Source organism: Schistocerca americana, chromosome 4 (genome assembly GCF_021461395.2).
Source record: "Schistocerca americana isolate TAMUIC-IGC-003095 chromosome 4, iqSchAmer2.1, whole genome shotgun sequence".
Taxonomy (NCBI): Eukaryota; Metazoa; Arthropoda; class Insecta; order Orthoptera; family Acrididae; genus Schistocerca; species Schistocerca americana.
Genome location: NC_060122.1, coordinates 359,860,686 through 359,882,280, shown reverse-complemented (window position 1 = coordinate 359,882,280; position 21,595 = coordinate 359,860,686). Strand labels below are relative to the sequence as shown.

General features: G+C 40.2%; 1 protein-coding gene across 6 annotated transcripts in view; it reads left to right on the top strand.

The window, feature by feature from the left end:
• The window catches only part of LOC124613251 (protein phosphatase 1 regulatory subunit 12A), a 371,783-nt gene extending 351,993 nt beyond the window's left edge, over positions 1 to 19,790 (top strand). For 5 of the 6 annotated variants that reach the window (XM_047141939.1, XM_047141940.1, XM_047141942.1 and 2 more), the window contains 2 exons: positions 9,578 to 9,682; positions 18,284 to 19,790. In XM_047141939.1, the coding sequence (XP_046997895.1) occupies positions 9,578 to 9,682 (105 nt within the window). In that variant the 3' untranslated portion in view covers positions 18,284 to 19,790. The remainder of the gene's footprint in view (positions 1 to 9,577; positions 9,683 to 18,283) is intronic. The other variant, XM_047141938.1, reaches the window with a different exon arrangement.
• The last annotated feature ends 1,805 nt before the right edge of the window (positions 19,791 to 21,595 follow it).

Here is a 21,595-nt window from a genome sequence, read left to right as displayed (position 1 = left end):
CCACCATCGTTTACACTGATGTTTCTAATACTACCGATAAGGTGGGATACACTTTCGCATCTCCTACTGACTTTGAGCATCATTTGTTGCCAGGATCATGTAGTGTATCTACAGCAAAGCTTCTAGCCATTTACAGGGCCCTCCTCCTTGATTCTCAGGCCTCCCTCCATAATGTTTTAATTTGTTCCGATTCCATGAGTTACCTTCAGGCTATCGATGCTACTCTCGCCACTCCTTGGTCCCTGCCATCCATGACCTTTTCTCTGCCCTTGAGCGTGCCGCCTGGTTCAGTCATCTTTTTCTGGGTCCCAAGTTGTGGGAATCACAGGGAATGAATTCGTTTGGCTAGAGAAGTGAATACTTACGCCATTTCCTTTCACAATTCCAGCTGCGGATATGTGGATCCACGTCAAATCTCTGTTTGCCCAACAGTGGAATGCCATCTGTAGCGCTACATTGTAATAAACTCCACACAATCAAGGAGTCTACTGCAGTTTTGGGGCACTTCTTCCGCCCCTCTCAGAAAGAGTCCACTGTTTTATGCCGTTTAAGCATTGACCATACCCGACTCACCCATTGTTTCCTCCTACATAATGACTCACCCCCACAAAGTGGTTGTGGTGCCAGACTGATGATATCTCACATATTGGTGGCATGTCCTCTTCTTTTGACCTTTTTTGCTAAGTATAGTCTTCCTACTTCCTTAAATTTAATATTAGCAAATGATCCACGAATGGTAGACCTGGTCCTTGGTTTCCTTCGTGAAAGTTGTTTTTATTTCCAGATATAAGGTTTTCTTTAGCCTTGGAGCAGGGGCGGGTTGGTTGTGGTTGGGACTCCTTTTGCAGTCTTCACAGTCTGTGACCCCATGACTGCTCCCCCTTTTTTTCCAGTTTTCGATTTATTCTCACCTTTTATGCTTTTTCTGTATGTGTCTGATGTTCATTCTTTTATAATTTGTCTCCTGTGACGGAATCTGTTAACTTTTAGCAGACCCTCTTTCTTATGTAACCCACTTTGGAATCGCGAGACTGATGACCTTGCCGTTTGGTCCCACACTCTCTCAAATAATCAATCAGCTGTATTACAAAGTGCTAAATAGTTAACTGAACTACAACCAAATTGTAAAGATGGCATGGAACAGAGAAGGATGCCTGTGTCAACAAGGCTTTCTCTTTAGTGCGTGGTGGTGGTGGTGGTGGTGGTGGTGGTTGTTTTGGTTGTTCTTAGTGTGGGTGGTTGCCACCTTCTCGTTTTATTTGTCCCACGTAATCAACATCTTTTCATATGTAATGAGGGAATTTACAGTTATGAAAACCCTTTGTTAGGTTGCAACTATGTTTCATAATGTCATTGCTTAGGCCCCCTTTTATGCATTTTTAACATAACTAAGGATATTCAGTTGTTATCTATAAGACTAGAAAATGCTAGGACTTCAAAAGAGGAAATGTGGATAGTTTTTTATTCTTTTATGTCTGCATGAGAATAACTGTGATGAAATAAGTGTTGATTTTCAGAAATATTTTTAATTTATTGAATCAATATACCGTACACAGGTGCACTAGAACTACACGTTATTTTTTATTATGAACAGCCTTGTGCAGCATTTCTGATACATTTCAGAACTTTGGATGCCAAACTGATTTATTGCGCTACAGCAGTGAGTAACAGATTTGGTCAAATTACCACTCGGTCTCACATCATTTTCAGCCATCCATGGATCATACCTCATATTGTGTTGCATATATATAATTGATTTTAAATGATCAATGTAAATATGCCTAGTTTATTGTTTTCAAATGGCTACATGTATGCCTCTTCATATTGTTTCCTAATTACCTAAGAAGTAAGGCATGTATAATACAATGAATAATTTGTATTCAAACAAGCAAATATTGTCTGAGAGGTAATAGCAAATAACCACTTAAATAATTAAAATTTAAAAGAAATTGTTTTAATTAGAATATTGTTGATGCAACACCATTTAGCTTTGCTTGAATCAGTGCCAGAATACATGAGATTTGAAATTATTTCAGGTCAGTGTTGTTGAAGTTGATCATTGCTTTCTGTTTTCGCACATTCATTTATTCTATTGGAGTGAAATTTCAAAAATATGGGACAGAGGTCTCTGTGGTAAGAAATAAAACTGTAGTTATTTGCAGGCTATGTTTGACAAGTGATGTGGATTGATGAACCCAAAAAGAGATATCAAAAAGCTTATTTGGATAAATCTGAACATAGTGAAATTCAGTTTACAGTGATAAAAGTTTTCACATCTCTAACTAAGCTTTTATATAGACTGCTGCCATAAATGAAAGTTACTTAAATTACTCCACCTTTCTTCTCTGTGTCCCCCCCCCCCCCCCCACACACACACACACACACACACACACACACACACAGACCCCCCCAGGGGGTCCACAACTCTTTTGTGGACACGTGTGTAGCGAACACGGGACCCCGGTAATCATGGGGGATTCTTCCGCAATGGTTTCCTCACCTTCCACTATGTCTGCTCACAAGCGTAAGTTCACTGAGTCTCAGCCACAGACAGTTCTTCCATCGTTGCCACAGTTCCTTGTTGTTTCTCAGTCTGATGAAGGTCACGACTTCTCCACGGTCAACCCTTTCATTATTCAGAAAGGTGTCGACGCAATTGCAGGTCCTGTAAAGTCTTGTTCCAGATTACGGAATGGCACCCTGTTGTTAGAAACAGTCAGTGTGCTCCAGGCACAAAAATTGCTGCGTACTTCACTGCTCCACACCTTCCCTGTCCGGGTTGAAGCGCACCGCACTTTAAATTCCTCACGTGGAGTCGTTTATACACGCTCCCTCGATGGATTGTCTGACGAAGAAATTCGCCACTACCTGTCTGACCAGGGCGTAACGGCTGTTCATAGAGTCATGAAAAGGGTTGACACGAACATCATTCCAACCCGCACTGTCTTCTTAACATTTGACAAAGTTCAACTCCCATCGAAAATCAAAGCAGGCTATGAGAATTTCCGTTCGCCCTTACGTCCTAAACCCTACGCGTTGCTATCGGTGTCAGCGGTTCAATCACACCAGCCAGTCCTGTTCCAATCTGACCAAATGTGTTACGTGTGGCAAGGATGCCCATGAGGGTGCTTGTCCACCTCCATCCCCTGGCTGCATCAACTGTATGGGTGACCACGCTGCTTCCTCTCGAGATTGCCCCGTTTTTAAGGACGAAAAGCTCATCCAGGAAATCAGAGTGAAGGAAAAGGTGTCGACCTTTGCTGCTCGAAAATTATTCGCCAGTTGACAGCCCACTGTGCCTCAGACAGGAAAATACAGCACTGTCCTTGCTTTTCCTCAGCCAACAAAGGAGGCAGCCACGCAGACTTGCGACCTCACCTTTAGTGCCACGGTCGTCAGATCGGCCAGCGCAAAGATCGCCCGTTCAACCTCACCACTTTCGCCTGCCCACTCTATGGCTCACCCTTCATCGGCTTCTGCTAAATCTCGAGCCCAAAAGTCAGACACCAAGACTTCGAAAAAAGAGCATACTCGTGAAGATTTTTTACGTACCCCAACTTCACACCCATCAGTTCCTCCTCCATCTAAACATCATCCTTCCAAGAAGGCTACAAAGAAACCCAGTTCATCTCCTTCTCCGCCAAGGCGTGTCCCACCTACAGCACCACCTGGCGGAAATCGCCCTCGGCCGTCTTCTGTGTCACCGAGGCGCACTGCTGGGGGCCGATCAACCGACTGATCGCTGGTGGCAGGAGCTGCTCCTGAACAACCTATGGATGAGGATCTTCTGCCTTCGGCTGAATGCCACTCCGTGCTGTCGGTCGCAAGCTCTGAGCAGTCGTTGAGTTGACAGCGACCTTGGTCACATTCCCCCATTTTCTGTTCACCCTTTGTCCATTATCCACTGGAATATCCGCGGCCTTCAAGCCAATCGGGATGAATTGTCGATCCTCTTACGATCCTACTCGCCGGTCATCTTCTGTCTTCAGGAAACAAAGCTGCGTCCCCATGGCCGCTTTGTTCTCCCCCATTTTCAGTCCGTCCGATTTGATCTCCCCTCTGTTGAAGGCACTCCAGCCCATACACTTCCTTCCAAGCTGTCGCCGTCTGTCTTTCCCTTTCTGGATACACGTTCTCTCTTTGTACTGTATACATTCCATCGTCCACACCAATGGCACGAGCTGATCTCCTTCATCTTCTTGGTCAGCTCCCACCCTCCTATTTGCTCGTTGGGGACTTCAGTGCCCACCACCCGCTTTGGGGATCTCCACATCCTTGTCCACGTGGCTCACTATTGCTAGACATCTTCTACCAAGCGGATCTAGTTTGCCTCAACACTGAGGTCCCTACATTTTTGTCTGCCTCCACGACAAATTTATCTCATTTGGACCTTGCGGTCGGTACTGTTCCGCTAGCTCGGCGCTTCGAATGGTTCGCCCTTGATGATACACACTCGAGTGACCACTTTCCATGCGTCCTTAGACTGCAGCCTCAACTGCCATATATGCACCCGCGACGCTGGAAGTTTGCCCAAGCCGATTGGACACTTTTTTCGTCTCTAGCGACATTCGATGACCGTCACTTTCCCAGCGTCGACGATGAGGTCACACATATTACCGACGTTATTCTTACAGCTGCGGAACGTTCAATACCACGCACTTCCGAATTGCCCCGGCGTCCCCCAGTTCCTTGGTGGAACGAGGCATGCCGGGACGCAATACGTGAGTGGCGACGTGCTTTTCGCGTTTTCCGCCACCATCCTACTTTGGCCAACTGTATCCGCTATAAGCAGTTCCGTGCACGATGCCGTCGTGTCATCCGCGATAGCAAGAAGGCAAGCTGGAAATTCTTTATTTGCTCATTTAACACCGTGACTCCCTCCTCAGAAGTTTGGAGTCGGCTTCGACGGTTCTCAGGCGCGCCTAGTTTCTTCCCGGTCTCTGGGCTCACTGTCGCGCATGTTAAACGTGCAGCAGAAGTGCGACATCTTGCTTTCTCCTCTCAAAATCGCGAAAGCTACAATACTGTTTTCTCCATGCGGGAACTACAACATGCACGCTCTTCTTCTCGCTCCTCCGGCCCAGGACCGGATGGTATCCACGTCCAAATGTTGCTGCATTTATCAACCCATAGTCTGCGTTACCTCCTTCGCCTTTATAATTGAATTTGGGCCGACAGTACCTTTCCCAGACGATGGCGGGAAGCTATCGTCGTTCCTGTTCCAAAACCTGGAAAGGACAAACGTCTCCCCTCTAGCTATTGCCCCATTTCTCTCACGAGTAGTGTATGTAAGGTTTTGGAGCGTACGGTGAATTGCCGTTTAGCTTGGTGGCTGGAGTCCCGCTGTCTTTTAACACCTACCCAATGCGGTTTTCGAAAGCATCGTTCTGCAGTTGACCATCTTGTTGCTCTCTCCACTTATATCATGAACAATTTTCTCCGGAAACGCCAAACAGTAGCAATATTTTTTGATCTGGAGAGAGCATACGATACCTGTTGGAGGACAGGCATCCTCCGCACACTGTTCTCTTGGGGCTTTCGAGGTCGGTTGCCCCTTTTTCTTTGCGAATTTATGGCAGAGCGCACATTTAGGGTGCGGGTGAACACTACTCTCTCCCATACTTTCTCCCAAGAAAACGGGGTACCCCAGGGCTCCGTGCTGAGTGTTGTACTGTTTGCCATTGCCATAAATCCAATTATGGATTGTCCCCTTCCTGATGTCTCGGGCTCCCTCTTTGTGGACGATTTTGCGATCTACTGCAGCTCTCAACGGATCAGCCTTCTTGAACGACGTCTTCAAGGATGTCTCGATCGCCTCCACACTTGGAGCATCGAAACCGGCTTCCGTTTTTCTCCCAGTAAGACCGTTTGTGTTAATTTTTGGCGATGTAAGGAGTTTCTTCCACCCTCCTTACATCTAGGTCCTGTCAACCTTCCGTTTCCAGACGTCGCTAAATTCTTGGGTCTTATGTTTGACAGAAAACTGTGCTGGTCCTCCCATGTTTCCTATCTTTCGGCTCGCTGTCTGCGATCCCTCAACACCCTCCGTGTCCTGAGTGGTACCTCCTGGGGAGCGGACCGAGTGGTCCTATCGCGCCTTAGTGCGCTCGAAATTGGACTTTGGAAGCATAGTCTACTCCTCTGCTCGGCCGTCTATTCTTCGGCGTCTCGACTCTATCCACCATCGTGGATTACGTTTAGTGTCTGGACCTTTTTATGCCAGCCCTGTGGAAAGCCTTTATGCTGAGACTGCTGAACCTCCGCTGTCCAATCGGCAAGCAGTCCTTCTGAGTCGTTATGCTAGCCATCTGTCTTCCATGCCTGCTAATCCAGCCCATGACATTTTTTTCGACGCCTCCTTTGATGTAGGATATGCAGGCTGCCCCTCCTCCCCACTACCACCGGGAGTCCGCTTCTGTCACCTGCTCCATTCTCTTTCCTTCCGCTTTCCTAAAACCTTCTTGACAACTTGGGGTACAGCACCGCCTTGGCTCCGTCCCCGGATCTGCCTGCTCTGTGAGCTTTGTCGATTTCCCAAGGAAGGTACCCCTTCACTTGTTTATCGTCGGGCATTTGCTGCTCTATGTGCACAAATGACGGAAGCCACATTTATTTACACTGATGGCTCGAAAACATCGTTAGGTGTAGGGAGTGCCTATATTGTTGACGACACCCCAAATAGATTTCGGCTTCCCGACCAGTGTTCGGTTTATACTGCGGAGCTTTACGCTGTTCTCCAGGCTGTCCACTACATCCGCCGCCATCAGCGGATACAGTACGTTATCTGCTCAGATTCTCTCAGCTCTCTCCTCAGTCTCCAAGCTCTTTACCCTGTGCACCCTCTGGTCCACCGGATTCAGGTCTGTCGGCGCTTGCTCCACCTGGGGGGTGTCTCGGTGGCGTTCCTCTGGCTCCCAGGACACGTTGGTATCTGTGGAAATGAGGCGGCTGATATTGCAGCCAAGGCTGCAGTCTCTCTTCTTCGGCCAGCTATTCGATCGATTCCCTTCGCCGATCTACGGAGCGTTTTATGTCGTCGTGTTCTTCATTTATGGCACGCACATTGGTCGACACTTCCCCATAATAAATTGCGGGACGTGAAAGCTCTTCCTTGTGCTTGGACCTCTTCCTCCCGAACACGTCGTTGGGAGGAGGTAATTTTAACTAGACTCCGGATAGGGCACTGTCTTTTTAGCCATCGACATCTTTTAAGCGGCGATCCTCCCCCACTCTGCCCCCACTCCTCTCAGCTGTGGACGGTAAGACACCTTTTAATTGAATGCCCCTATTTTAATCCGTTACACTCCCGTCTACAGCTATCCCCTGATATATCGTCGATTTTAGCAGATGACACGCACTCAGCCGATCGCGTTCTCGAGTTTATTAGTGCCAGTGAGATGACGTCAGTCATTTGAAGCTCTTTTTGGTGACAACCAACCCCTTTCTGTAGTGGATTTTTAAGCTTTCATTCTGCTTTTCGTTTCTCCAATTTTATGACTTTCGTTCCCATTGCTGCTGGTTTCGTTTTTCGGTTTTTTACTGTTTCCTAAGTCACGGACCGGGCGCTAATGACCATAGCAGTTTTGCGCCCAAAAAAAAAAATCACACACACACACACACACACACACACACACACAGAGAGAGAGAGAGAGAGAGAGAGAGAGAGAGAGAGAGAGAAAATGGAGATGGGTTGATACTCTCATGGTAAAATACTAGAGTTTCTGTCTTAGGAACAATTCATAAAGTTCACAAGGTTTGCCCAAAAGCATGTTTTAGGCCAAGGTTGTTCTTGAACAAAGTTACAACTAGATTATTTGTATACACATACAAACATTCTGTTAGGACCAGTACCAAGTTGCTTTTGTGAGTTAGCATTCAGTCATGTAGTTAATAGGAAGAGAAGAAATGGAATGAGTTCCTTCAGTTGTAATAACTGTGAGACACACTTCCATATCTCAGTTTCAGGAGGTTTTGAAGCTGAAAATTCCTCCCCCTCCCCTCCATTTCTCACCAGTAATACCTCACCCCAAACTATAACCCATATTAGTTGTCAGTTAAACATCGAAGGCAAGGGAGAGTAATATCATAGCTGTAGGTGACAGTGCAAAGGTGACATCCCGTTTTAAATCAAAATTGTTTTTATATTCAATGCCTGTACCTGAATATCTTTCAGTGTTACACCTTTAATTTAATGACGAGTTACTGCTGCCATCCACACTGTTTTGTCCAAATTTTCCCTGTTTTGCATGCACATATGTGGAGTTATTTACAGAAAATATTAATTAGGGTTGCTCTTTAAGGCATATTATTTTATTCTTTAAGTTAAAGGAACTTTCCTTTGAGAGGCTGGCATATAGGGACGCGTGCCGCAATGATCACTCACTCAGTTGTGCAGGTAATGGTTGGGGTGTGAATAAATCTTTAGAGAGTGCGAATGAGTTAAACTCGTCACCAACTGCAGGCCCTTTATATCTCCACACTATTAACTGCCGATATGAACTGTGTCACAAAATTTAATCGTGACATTTATTCACATCTTCAATCTTGATATAATGTTTGAATAATCAAGATATAAATCCCCTTGCTCAAGTTTACACACACCTAACTTCTACCTGAATCAATATGGAGTCATCAGTATTTCATTCCTTCATAAGATAATGGTTAACGGACAGAAAACTGGCAGCAGAGAGAACAATACGCAATGGGTATGAAAGATCACTACTGCACAAAGGATAGAACTCTGGTGAACAGAAAACTTTTCCCTCGTAACCCTGCATGATATAGTATATCTTTATAGACATCTGTTGGTGATCTGTAAAATGTGCTTCCACATAGAATCTCTGTCTCTTTCTACAAACATGTCTGCAGTTTTAGGTTTCATACTTACTTGTATGTGTTAGTGACTTATCTTGGTAAGTAGATTTAGCTTATAGACACTTTTCAAATAAAATAAGGAAACACTGATGTTCATAAAATTTCATTGAAACTTTTGTATATCACTTTATGAAGCCATTTCCCACCTCCACCCCCCTCTCCCTTTTTTCTTTTTATGTTCTTTACTATTTTTAATTGGTTGTGGCAGCAGCATGGTTTTTTTTTATTATTATTATTATTATTATTATTATGCAAAGTTTTGTATAGTTTCTTCTGTCCCTGAACTGTGGGTGCTTAGCTTCTAGTCAAATCTTCCTCCAGTTTAGTTACGCATAACTCAGTTACATAACTACAAACTTTTAATTTCTGTTTCTCTATGTTATACTTTTTCTTGGCTGCACAAATTTTACACACAGTATTTTTTTTTTTAACCATTTTCTTTGTGCCACAGACCATGCGAGATCAAAAATTTTGATTTTTGTTTTTTCTGCTATAGAGGCCCAAACACATTTTTGAGAAAACCTTCCATTTTGTCCATATTATAACAGTCTGTATGCCATAGGCTACATATTTTTAACATGAAAGACAGAAATATTTTCATTACCCACAATGTGTATAGTGATAAAAACCATTCATATCCCCAACACCATAAGCGTAAAGGGTAATTGATTTCTGGATGTGTTTCACATTTCTACTTTTTCAGCAATTACAAAAGCTCAAAGCTGAAAACGAAAGATTGAAAGCAGAAAACCGGGCTTTGACTCGGGTGGTGTCGAAACTCACCAATTCTGCCAATGCTACAAAATAGGTAACAAGGAATACTTAACAGTGACATTATTGCGTATTCAACTCAGCTGTGCGCATGTGCTGTGTTGTTCATCCGCTCGTTAGATTTTTTTAAGGCCCTGTGTGATTAACAAATGCCACTGCAGGTAGAAAGAAGTGTTTGTAATTCCTTGTGTTGCATTACAGTGGTTCTCAAAGTAAATGGTGTGGCCATGTACATGATGTTTCACATAATACCTATTTAATACTGATTAGTAAAATATGAAGGGTATATTCATAACTCTCCCTTCTCTATTTATTTTATTAGATTTCATCTAATTTAGGTGAGAAACTGAAACACAACTTAATAACTGCAGCTGGAAGGTAATCCCAGGAGTAGGCACAAATAAGTGCCAAAAAATTAAATGGAATAAACTATTCGGACGCTTGAACACTGTTCTGGAGCAGTGAGTTCAAGTGAGAACAGAAAAGGCTCTGATGGCTCAACAACTTTATCGTGTTGTTTAGTTTGTGGAACATCGGTCTAGTTCATTCATATCCCACACTTTCACAAGTTATTTTTTAAAACGGATTAACACAAAAGTTGCTTTACTGTATCTGCTTGACATTAATTTCTGTAGACTCTGTGCAGATTTTGTATGGGCAGTTTAATTTGATGTCTGTCTTTTTTTTCTCTTGCTTATAGACTTAAATGTTTTAACATCAGTGTCCTGTTGCTGAATATTTGTCTGAAAAGAAAAGTTTTGAATTTATTTGCAACTTTAATTATATTGTAGATATGTGTTTGGAATATAAAATTTTTTGTGTGTAGTATAAATAAGGTACTGCTGTAACAAATCCATAGACAAGACAGTATCTGAACTGTTGGTGTCCTAATTACAAATATAATACCGTATACTATGGTGGATCAATAAGTACCTCAGCAGAGTTTAGTTAGTTAGTTAGTTTTTTATAATAGGAGCTTATTAAGTAACTCAAAACAAGTTGCAAAGAAAAAAGCTACATTTCTTAGCCGTTATTAGGAGGAAATAAAGTGTATAATCTCCTCATTTACTTAACTTATTTCTGTCTGATGGATGAAGCATCAATATCATGGCCTTCTCACAAAGAAATGAAACAACTTTGCAGGCATTTTTAATGGCTTGCAACATTTTTAATAGTCACTTGTTTAACGAAGTTCATCAACAAAACATCTTGAACGACAGATGTGGTTATTACCATTGTTTGCTTTACGGGAGAATCATTGTATTTCAGCTCTGGCCTCTCTAATTTCTATGTAGTGGTACACCCAGACTCAGTGTTGACCTTTTGGAGATAATAGATTCTTTTTACAGTATCTATATCCATTTGTCATGCACAAATTGTACACAGCACCTTAAGAACGATTTCACTACTTCACCAGTGTTTGTGGATGGAACTACCATTTGCGAATTACTTGCTCACTGGCTGTGACGTGCAGTGGTTTTACAAGTCACCCAAATTGCAGGAAGAATATAAAGTTCATATGTCCTTCAGGGTACCTGCATCAACTGAAGGCACTGTATTCTGTATGGTCACAACCATATAAGACGAGCATTTGTGAAGGAGGTTGTAAACAATGATTTGGACTCTTCAAAAGTGGACAGTAATAACATATCCTTTACTGCCTTCACTCTGTAGTTCACATACCTACCACAAAATCTATACCTGAGAGAACACACACTTCTTTAAAGTTTCCAGAAATTACAACAACCAATGCACACCCATAATGTATAAAAGTATTACAACTTTCCTTGTTCAAAATTCAAACTAAAATCTCAACATGATAGCATCAAAAGTGTTGCAGAAATGATTATTATGCATTACTTACTGATCCACCCATGAAGTCGAGTTATCAACACAGTCAAAAAAAAAATTCTTTCTTGTCAACAAGGTATTTAAAGGAATTGTAGGTTTCATTTCCTGGAATATTTTGTGCCTGATACAGGTTTGTGGAACTTCTGAATAAATTGTCAGTGGTTCAAAATATATTTTGATCATCTCACATTGTATTTGCATCATTTTGCTTCCTTGAAGACTATAACATGGATCTCAATCCACATTATTGTGTAATTAGTGTTACTGCAATATGCTGCCTTCACAGTATAGCAGAATCTGTGATGTGTTGCCTTACTTTGTAATATTGTAGCATGTTTGTGACATCTTGTGTTGCTTTGAGAAACATAATCATAACACATTTATGTTTTTAATGGTAATAAGAAATAAGAACCTGTGAGCCAACAAAACAAGCATTTTTTTTGTGAATAATCAGTTTCCTTGTTTAGAAATTTCTTGTTCACATTGAAGTCAACTGACATGAGTTCAGATTGTGAAATTACAACTTGGTTGTAGTATATTGGTCATCAGATATCTTGAGAACCACTGGACATCTCCCCTTTGAGCACTATTTTGTCTGTTCACTTGTTTAATATTCTTATGCTAACATTTTTTTGATTAAAAGGATGCTGTGTAGATTAAAAACAGCTCATATTGCCACCACAGAAAATATGTTAACTCTGTAAGCAGTAGGTATTTCTGTTCTTATACTTCGTGTATATTTATTAGCAAGTGAATGCCCCAAAATGAATGGGAAGATTAAATGTGCATTTGTTGCTGGCCGAAAATCCAAAATTTTCTACAAAAACACACACACACAGATGGGTGTTTTGTCTTTCAACAACAATTAAACTAATTCTTCATCATCCCTGCTCAGCAGACCAGCGGGACGTTAGTTTGTTCAAGACCTTTGTAGAAGTTGTACACACGAATCCATTTCACATTAGTCATTTTCTTTATGAAAAAGTAAAGTGAATTTGAGTTTTGTGTACACCACATTTTTCACTGACAGGTTTTCATGCCAGTGGTAAATGAAAGGGCTAGATAATGAGTAATTGCGATACCCGCTTTTTATAATTAAACAAAGTAATGTAGTTTCTAAAGAATGGTTTAATTGTTATAATAAGCAGTAAAATCAAACTTCACATGTCTTAATCCACATACTTATGAACTTTTTCAACAGTATATGAATTGTTTCTGTCAGTACACTATTTACTGTACACAATAAGGCTTTTGACACTCATGGTATAGGAAAATACTACATTTTTCTCATTTGAACGGTATATTCTACACCCACAATACTTACATCATTAGTTTGGCTGCTCACTTCTGACCAACCAGTGGTCCTTCCCATAATATCTCATGGCAGTGTGGACCTTTAATTTAGATGATCTGTTGATTTTCCTGAAAGTCCTGTTACGAAAAAGTATTTGGTGACTTGTATCCCTTGTGAAATTCAGAAGAGGGATATTAGGCTGAGTGAGCATCCTGTAAAGGCACCATGCATTTGCAACTGATGCTTTGAGGGCCCAGTTAAAGAAAGGCTACCACCACTTTTTTGACCCTGTCTTCACACGATATGTAGCTGTATAATGGCTGTGTGCATCTATGTGGTTCCCATGTGTTTACTACAATCAGCAATGCACGGAGGTCTGGCAGCTCCAACAGACTGCTTTACTTTCAGCATGACTACGGATGTAATTGTATGTAGAATGCGAACCAAACGATAGCTGTATTTCAATAAGTTGTTCTTTATTTTTCCTTAGTCTGCCAGTTTCAGCACTTCACTACCCAAACTGTGAATGGGTGTACTACAAAGCTTCTGCAATACAACAGGAGCCATCAAATAAATCTGAATCGCCCCCCTTCAGTTGTTGTCCGTTGGGGTACTCACTTCAGACAAAAAGAAAAAAATTAATCACAGAATCCAGATTTATTTGATGGCTCTGGCTGTTTTGCACCAAGGTTTGCGGACATCTGTTCGCACAGAGTGCATAGGGGCTCAAGGGTGGCACCAATGAAGTGCCAAAACTGGTAGCTTAAAGAAAAATTAATAAGAACTGACTGAAATTCAGTTGTTCTATATTGTTTTTCTACATACAGTTTGATCAGCCACTATCCTGAGTCCTTGAGAAATCCACTATGAACTAGATGTAATTAGTTGCAGTTGATACACATTTGTTGTCATTCCATCTGACTGTTTCCTCAGCTCTCTCTCTCTCTCTCTCTCTCTCTCTCTCTCTCTCTCTCTCTCTCTCTCTGTGTCTTGTCTCAAGCTTCGTCTTCATCACAAGTGGATGCTATTCATTCTGTTCTCTCACATTGTACCTGTATCTCCTGCACCCCTGCTTGAAAATTCCTGCATTAATGGAAGAGCAGTAAAGACATTATTGAAAAATAAATTACAGCCTTCTATGATACTTGCTCTTTCAAGTAACCCCATGATGACTTTGTAGCCTTTCCCACTGATTACCAGCAAAGGACTTGGAAGAGCAGTTGAATGGAATGGATAGTGTTTTGAAAGGAGGATATAAGATGAACATCAACAAAAGCAAAATGAGGATAATGGAATGTAGTCAAATTAAGTTGGGTGATGCTGAGGGAATTAGATTAGGAAATGAGACACTTAGAGTAGTAAAGGAGTTTTGCTATTTGGGGAGCAAAATAACTGATGATGGTCGAAGTAGAGAGGATATAAAATGTAGACTGGCAATGGCAAGGAAAGCGTTTCTGAAGAAGAGAAATTTGTTAACATCGAGTATAGATTTAAGTGTCAGGAAGTCGTTTCTGAAAGTATTTGTATGGAGTGTAGCCATGTATGGAAGTGAAAAATGGACGACAAATAGTTTAGACAAGAAGAGAATAGAAACTTTCGAAATGTGATGCTACAGAAGAATGCTGAAGATTAGATGGGTAGATCACATAACTAATGAGGAGGTATTGAATAGGATTGGGGAGAAGAGAAGTTTGTGGCACAACTTGACTAGAAGAAGGGATCGATTGGTAGGACATGTTCTGAAGCATCAAGTGATCACCAATTTAGTATTGGAGGGCAGCGTGGAGGGTAAAAATCGTAGAGGGAGACCAAGAGATGAATACACCAAGCAGATTCAAAAGGCTGTATGTTTCATTAGGTACTGGGAGATAAAGAAGCTTGCACAGGATAGGGTAGCATGGAGAGCTGCATCAAACCAGTCTCAGGACTGAAGACCACAACAACTAGCAAGATATTAGTGTGTAGCGTATACCAATCACTGGCACACAGATACCATAACTTAAAGTTGAAATAAATGACTTTTTTCTTATGAATTGCTTACACCAGTGTCAAAGGAATTAAGTCTTAGCAGTTGACAAATTTGAGGCACATCAAGGATTTCACTGATTCTTTGATCATGTCGAAAAGTTGACGAAACTTGTAAAAGGGGTCTTAAATTATTTGTGTTGTCAACCAGATACGGTCTTTTCACAGTACCATTGAAAATTTGTCGCTTCTGGCGTTGGATATCAACTCATTGTCATATCTTGTGACATTCTCCAGTATTCGTGATGATGTGATGTGATACAGGAAGACTGGCAACACCAGGTACGCTTTCTCTTGTCAGCATGCCACCAGAGAGGTTTTTCCGAGATGCATATCAGTTACTATCGATTGTGATGAGCTCTACTAATTCCATTGAGAATACCTGGGGGGAAAAAAATAATCTGATTCAAGTTTTCTAATTTTCTTTTGTTGAGTCTGCAGACTTTGGACAGTAAGTGACATATGAAGGAATATTACTTCCAACACTGTTTTCACTTTTTCTTGTTTGAGAAAGCAAGAGGTTTAGATTTCAGTTTTGCTTCATGATCACTCTTAAAACTGCTTTCAGTTCACCTTGCTTTCTTTCTTCTCTAAACCTGAAGTACTGTTAGTTGTTACTGTTGTTGCTTGTCATCCAACTGGAGGGCTCTTTGCTGTGCTGATATTAGGCTGCTGTGTCATTTCAAGTATGCTAGCCACATTTTTGCCATTCACTTGAATGCCATCTACATTCATTTGAATTCCGCACATCTCAGGTGCATTACCTGAAATTTCTACTCCAGTAGACCACATTCAAAATTCACATTGATGCTGGAGTAGTCTCCTTGTGAGATGTACAGTATTTCCTTCTGCTTTTTTGTTTGGTATATCAGAATCAACATCGGTTTCTGCTTCTGCAGATTTAGCAGAAGGATACATGACAACATCCACAGTGTTTTTATCATCTTCGCCATCACTTATTCTCAACGCATCAATAATTTCATTGACTGATATGCATCTAGAAATAACAATTACTGCTCAGTTGCTAAAACCTGCCTTCTTACAATGAGACTGTTTGTATACCAATAGCAGGAAAACCTGTCAGGCATAATCAGCAATAAAGCAAAGCACAACAGTGAATGGGAATTTGTATAAACTTCCCCATATATCGAAATATAATGTTTAATCAGTACACAACACATATTATGACTTAACTTTATAGTAGTTACGTGACTGACAACTCACCCTACATGACATGTCGTGAAGCTAAAGACGTAACACCATTGCAGTCAAAGGCTACAACAAAAATGACTTGTTGTTTGTTTAGTTAATTCCTTACATGCTTAGCAGAAGTGTGATAGATTTTTATAGCTATAATAAACTGAAACTGCGGTGTTCAGCGTCGGCTTACTGTCAAATAAGAATGCACTGTGTATAGAAACAGAATGAACCTTGTAATCATCCCATTCATTTTTGAGGAGGGGGTGGATCAATTTGGAATATAAATCGTGACATTGATTTGCAGCACATTTATTGCATGAAAATGCTTGTTTCTAAGATATTTTAGAGTCTCAGTTGTCTCCTCACCCATAAGGGGGAGTGTTGTATTTCACGTTCTTAGCGCTTGTTGCATGTGTCACGTGTTCTTGTAATTTAATTGCATCATTTTTAGGTTCTCTAGTGACCCTTGCACATTAAAAGACATATCAAGACGGTAAATTCTGTTATGTGAGATGCAGATATAGTGGTTATTAATTTCATTTTATGCAAGTACAGAGTCTGGTTTAACAGCTTAATCTATTGTGCATGGATATTGTTATTTGTTGTGTTGATGGCTTTGTTTTGGTAATATTTTTACTTGAGAGTAATGTTATAAATTAGAAAACTACATAGGTTTCTAGTTTGTTGAAGAGGTGATCAGAATTTTACCATAATACTTATTTCATTCCATTGTTGGCTTTTTGGTACAGCAACCAGTTACAATATTTTTATTTTTTTAGTAAAAGTGGTCTTGGGTGCAAAATTGTTTTTATTAATACCAATTATGCGTTTCACCCTTGTGAGGAATTGTCAAATTATGTAAAAATTTAGCAGAAGTAACATCATTCAATTGCCACAACAGGACATAAAATAAAAATCATTTGCATAAGGCATGTCAAAAGTGTTACTAGAACCAAAAAGAGTATGTTGTAAGCCCGGATCCAAATCAGCATGGTGTACACAGTCTAGAAACACTGTGTATGATGCAAATAGAGAGCATTCCCGTGAAACAGGTGTGCTAAGCACTACAGGAAGAGCTACTAACTGTAGTGCTTAGCAGACCTGTTTCACCGGAATGCTCTCTACCTTGCAGTATAAATTTGTAAGCGTGTTTCTATGCTGTCACCACGCTGATCCGGATCTGGTCTTAGCATATATTCTTTTCGGTTCCAGTAAGACTTTCGACAAGCAGATGCCTTATCCACATGATTTTTATTTTATATGCAGTTGTGGTAGTTGATGAATGAAGTTCCTTCTGCTACATTTTTACATGATCTGACGATACTTTACAGGGACAAAATGCATAATTGGTGTTAATAAAAACAATTTTGCAACTGTTACTGTCTTTATTCAAAGAAATATAAATTTATGTGCAAGATGTTAATAATCGTTATTTTTTACTCACACTGCATTTCTTTGTCAGCTATTGGATGATAAACATTGGCACTTTTTGTGTGGTGCCAGTGATAACCCAGGTACATACAGTAAACTTAAAGCTAGAACATTGACTCATAAATGTAATTACCTGTCACATTTAAAGCAGCAAAAAGTTATTAGTTTTGAAATTGACAAAAGTGGTACCACATTTTAAAGTATCTAACACAAGTTGGAACTAGTAACCTAGTTCCCAAACTGATATCTGACATTCATTTTCTATTTTCAGAATATAACTAGTTTCCAACTAATCCCTTCTCAGGTCAGTGGGTAATATGGTGGATGTGGTAACAACTACATGGAAAAATAATTTTCTGCTTGTGTTCCACCATTTCCCCACTTCCAATTGTTTCATCATCTGCTTCACTAATAATACGATGATTGATTGTGTGTGTGTGTGTGTGTGTGTGTGTGTGAGGGGGAGGGGGGGGTAGAGGTAGAGGTAAAATTGTTGTTTTTTCAGATTCTCCTTGTGTAAATTATACATATGTTTGTAATGTTCTAAAGTAAATGTGTGGTGTCCTATCCTATAACGTTTTTTACAATTTTAAAAGTAGGTTGTGCCCACACCTTTCTGGTCATGTAGTAGCTGATAAATTACTCAGATATGAAATAATTAAAACAGAAATATCAATAATGATACATTTAAAGTACTTGAACTCATATCTCACACACACACACACACACACACACACACACACACACACACACACACACAGGTGCGCACATGCACGTGCAGTTATCTACTTTATAGTGTCAATTTCAAAATAATGTACCATTTTCTCCTGTTTGCAGCTATTGGAGCAGTTCAGGAGTGAAAATCAGAAACTGAAAGATGAGAATGGTGCCTTGATTAGGGTGATCAGTAAGTTATCAAAGTGAGTGATCAGTTGAAACAGAAGCTCACAAGCTGTGTTGGAAATGAATAATTTATTAAAGCTAGTGGAATATGCAGCATTTCTCTGTTATGTAGGATGTATTTATTTCAGAAAAACTATACATTCAGTGATTTAAGGGATTCTTTGTAGTTGTTTAGGAACTAGATTTGTTTTCCTCACATCATCTGTAATTCATTTCTTAATTTATTATTCATTTTGCAGTATTATAACTAAAGTATTTTGCACTGAATTACTCAGATATAAATTTAATGCTTTGCTTTGAAATAGAGAAGAAACTTTATCAAAGTTTTGTGAAGCTGAAAGTGGAGGATTGAGCTCAATTTCATAATTTTGTTAAAATTTTTGAGCTCACTCTCCGGCCATGTGTATGATTGTGTGGAAGTTTATCAACAAGAAGGAACATTAAAATAGTTTAAATGTTCAAAATGCAGATGGAACTGTATTGTAAACATTGTATGTGTAATTGCTGTCTTAAAAAAGTTATGTTTTAAAATATACTTCAGTTTGTTCACACATTTTAATTAGCTTTTACAAAAATGGCTTAATGAGAGAGTCCTCCAAAATTTATGTTGTATATACGTGCATCTTTATGAAAACCTGTTGGGTGTTTTATATGCATATAAAGTTGCCAACTGCTGTATTGTTTTAAGTTTGAAACATCTTTTTTTTTTCTAGTCCTCGTTATATCAGTGAATGTCAAGTGTAAATTAATTTTGTAATGTAAATTGTTTTACAATTTCCCTATTTAAAGCATATCATGTGTAGGTCATTAAAACATGTTAAGATGTATCATTTTCTATTGATGTTTACTAATATTGTCGTGATGTTGTTGCATCCATGATATTTAATTACCAAGTCTTCAGAAGGAAACTTGTAATTCAGGCTTTGTCTGCTGTTTGCTAAGTTGAATTTTATAGTTCATTTTATTCATGGATTGTATATTTGTATTAAAATTTAGTAAATAATTTTATTGGTATGTTATGCATGAATGTTTCAGTTACCTTGGTGCTAAATCCGTTACAGGTTTTTTACACAGTTCTGTTATTATCACAGAACGATTGAGCTATCAGCAAATAGCTGTGAAAATGTTTTAGATACCTGTGTTGAGTGTCTCTTCATCTGATAACAACAGATAGTTAAGTAGACAATGAAGTCTCCTATTTTCGTCTGGTCTGTTAAATTAGTCTGATGGAGGTCTCAGCACGTGACAAATGGGTGAAACAACCTTTTCATATTCTGTTGAATCTGTTCTCAGAATAATTTTATACACTGGAAAATTTCTGCCATTGTCTGTGTAAAAGTGCCTTGTTTGCTTGTAATATTTGAAATGAAATGTACATTTTTATAGTAAAACATCACTAGAACTTCTAAATAAAACACTTCTCTATGTTTACATAAAGGAATTGATTTCAACTTAATCTTCACGTTTTGCTTAGAACAATCAAATGTAAGATAAGATTGCCAGCTTAGTAGCTATCTGTGCTCCTTCGCAGTCTTATTCTAATTTTCTTGTTCTTAAAACATTCGTGTGTGCCAGCTATATGAGACGAGACTAATTTGTATTTGTTTTACACTAGAAGCTGGGCTCTTTCACATTTCACAGCATAAACAATAACAAGGGGGGGGGGGGGGGGGAGAGAACAGTGAATTCATGTTTTTCATACCCGGTATGCTTGTGGATTACAATTCCGGTGACATTTTGAATCTTGAGCCCAAGCAGTAATTATGGATTTTTAAAAATATTTAAATGAGAGTTAGGTAGAGGGAAAACCGGTGGCAGGGCTGTTGCATATACATCGAGAAGCTGGAAGAGTCAAGAGAAGTAGCCTCTGTAATTGTACACTAGAATTATAATTTTAAACATGTAATTAACTTTGACACTGTAGAGAGGTTTGATCCTTTTTTTCCCTGTCTTAACAGAGAATTGCAGTTAATAAGAAAACAAGAATCAATAGATAGTCAGCATGTGTATCATTTTAAAAAAATGTATGAGTGCTATGCCAGAGGTGTCTGTGAAAATTCCATGCCAAACACTGCAAATATTTTGCTAAACATTGTCCCAATTTTTGATTACTGTCTGTTATAAAATTTTGTTATTTTATACAGGGTGTTACGAAAAGGTACGGCCATACTTTCACGAAACATTCCCCACACACAAATAAAGAAAAGATGTTATGTGGACATGTGTCTGGAAACGCTTAATTTCCATGTTAGAGCTCATTTTAGTTTCGTCAGTATGTACTGTACTTCCTCGATCACTGCCAGTTGGCCCAATTGAAGGAAGGTGCTTGTGTTGACATGCGACTCATTGCTCTACAGTACTAGCATCAAGCACATCAGTACGTAGCATCAACAGGTTAGTGTTCATCATGAACGTGGTTTTGCAGTCAGTGCAATGTTTACAAATGCGGAGTTGGCAGATGCCCATTTGATGTATGGATTAGCACGGGGCAATAGCCGTGGCGTGGTACGTTTGTATTGAGACAGATTTCCAGAAGGAAGGTGTCCCGACAGGAAGACGTTCGAAGCAGTTGATCGGCGTCTTAGGGAGCATGGAACATTCCAGCCTATGACTCGCGACTGGGGAAGACCTAGAACGACGAGGGCACCTGCAATGGACGAGGCAATTCTTCGTGCAGTTGACGATAACCCTAATGTCAGCGCCAGAGAAGTTGCTGCTGTACAAGGTAACGTTGACCACGTCACTGTATGGAGAGTGCTACGGAAGAACCAGTTGTTTCCGTACCGTGTACAGCGTGTGCAGGCACTATCAGCAGCTGATTGGCCTACATGGGCACACTTCTGCGAATGGTTCATCCAACAATGTGTCAATCCTCATTACAGTGCAAATGTTCTCTTTACGGATGAGGCTTCATTCCAACGTGATCAAATTGTAAATTTTCACAATCAACATGTGTGGGCTGACGAGAATCCGCACGCAATTGTGCAATCACATCATCAACAAAGATTTTCTGTGAACTTTTGGGCAGGCATTGTTGGTGATGTCTTGATTGGGCCCCATGTTCTTCCACCTACGCTCAATGGAGCACGTTATCATGATTTCATACGGAATACTCTACCTGTGCTGCTAGAACATGTGCCTTTACAAGTATGGCACAACATGTGGTTCATGCGTGATGGAGCTCCTGCACATTTCAGTCGAAGTGTTCGTACGCTTCTCAACAACAGATTCGGTGACTGATGGATT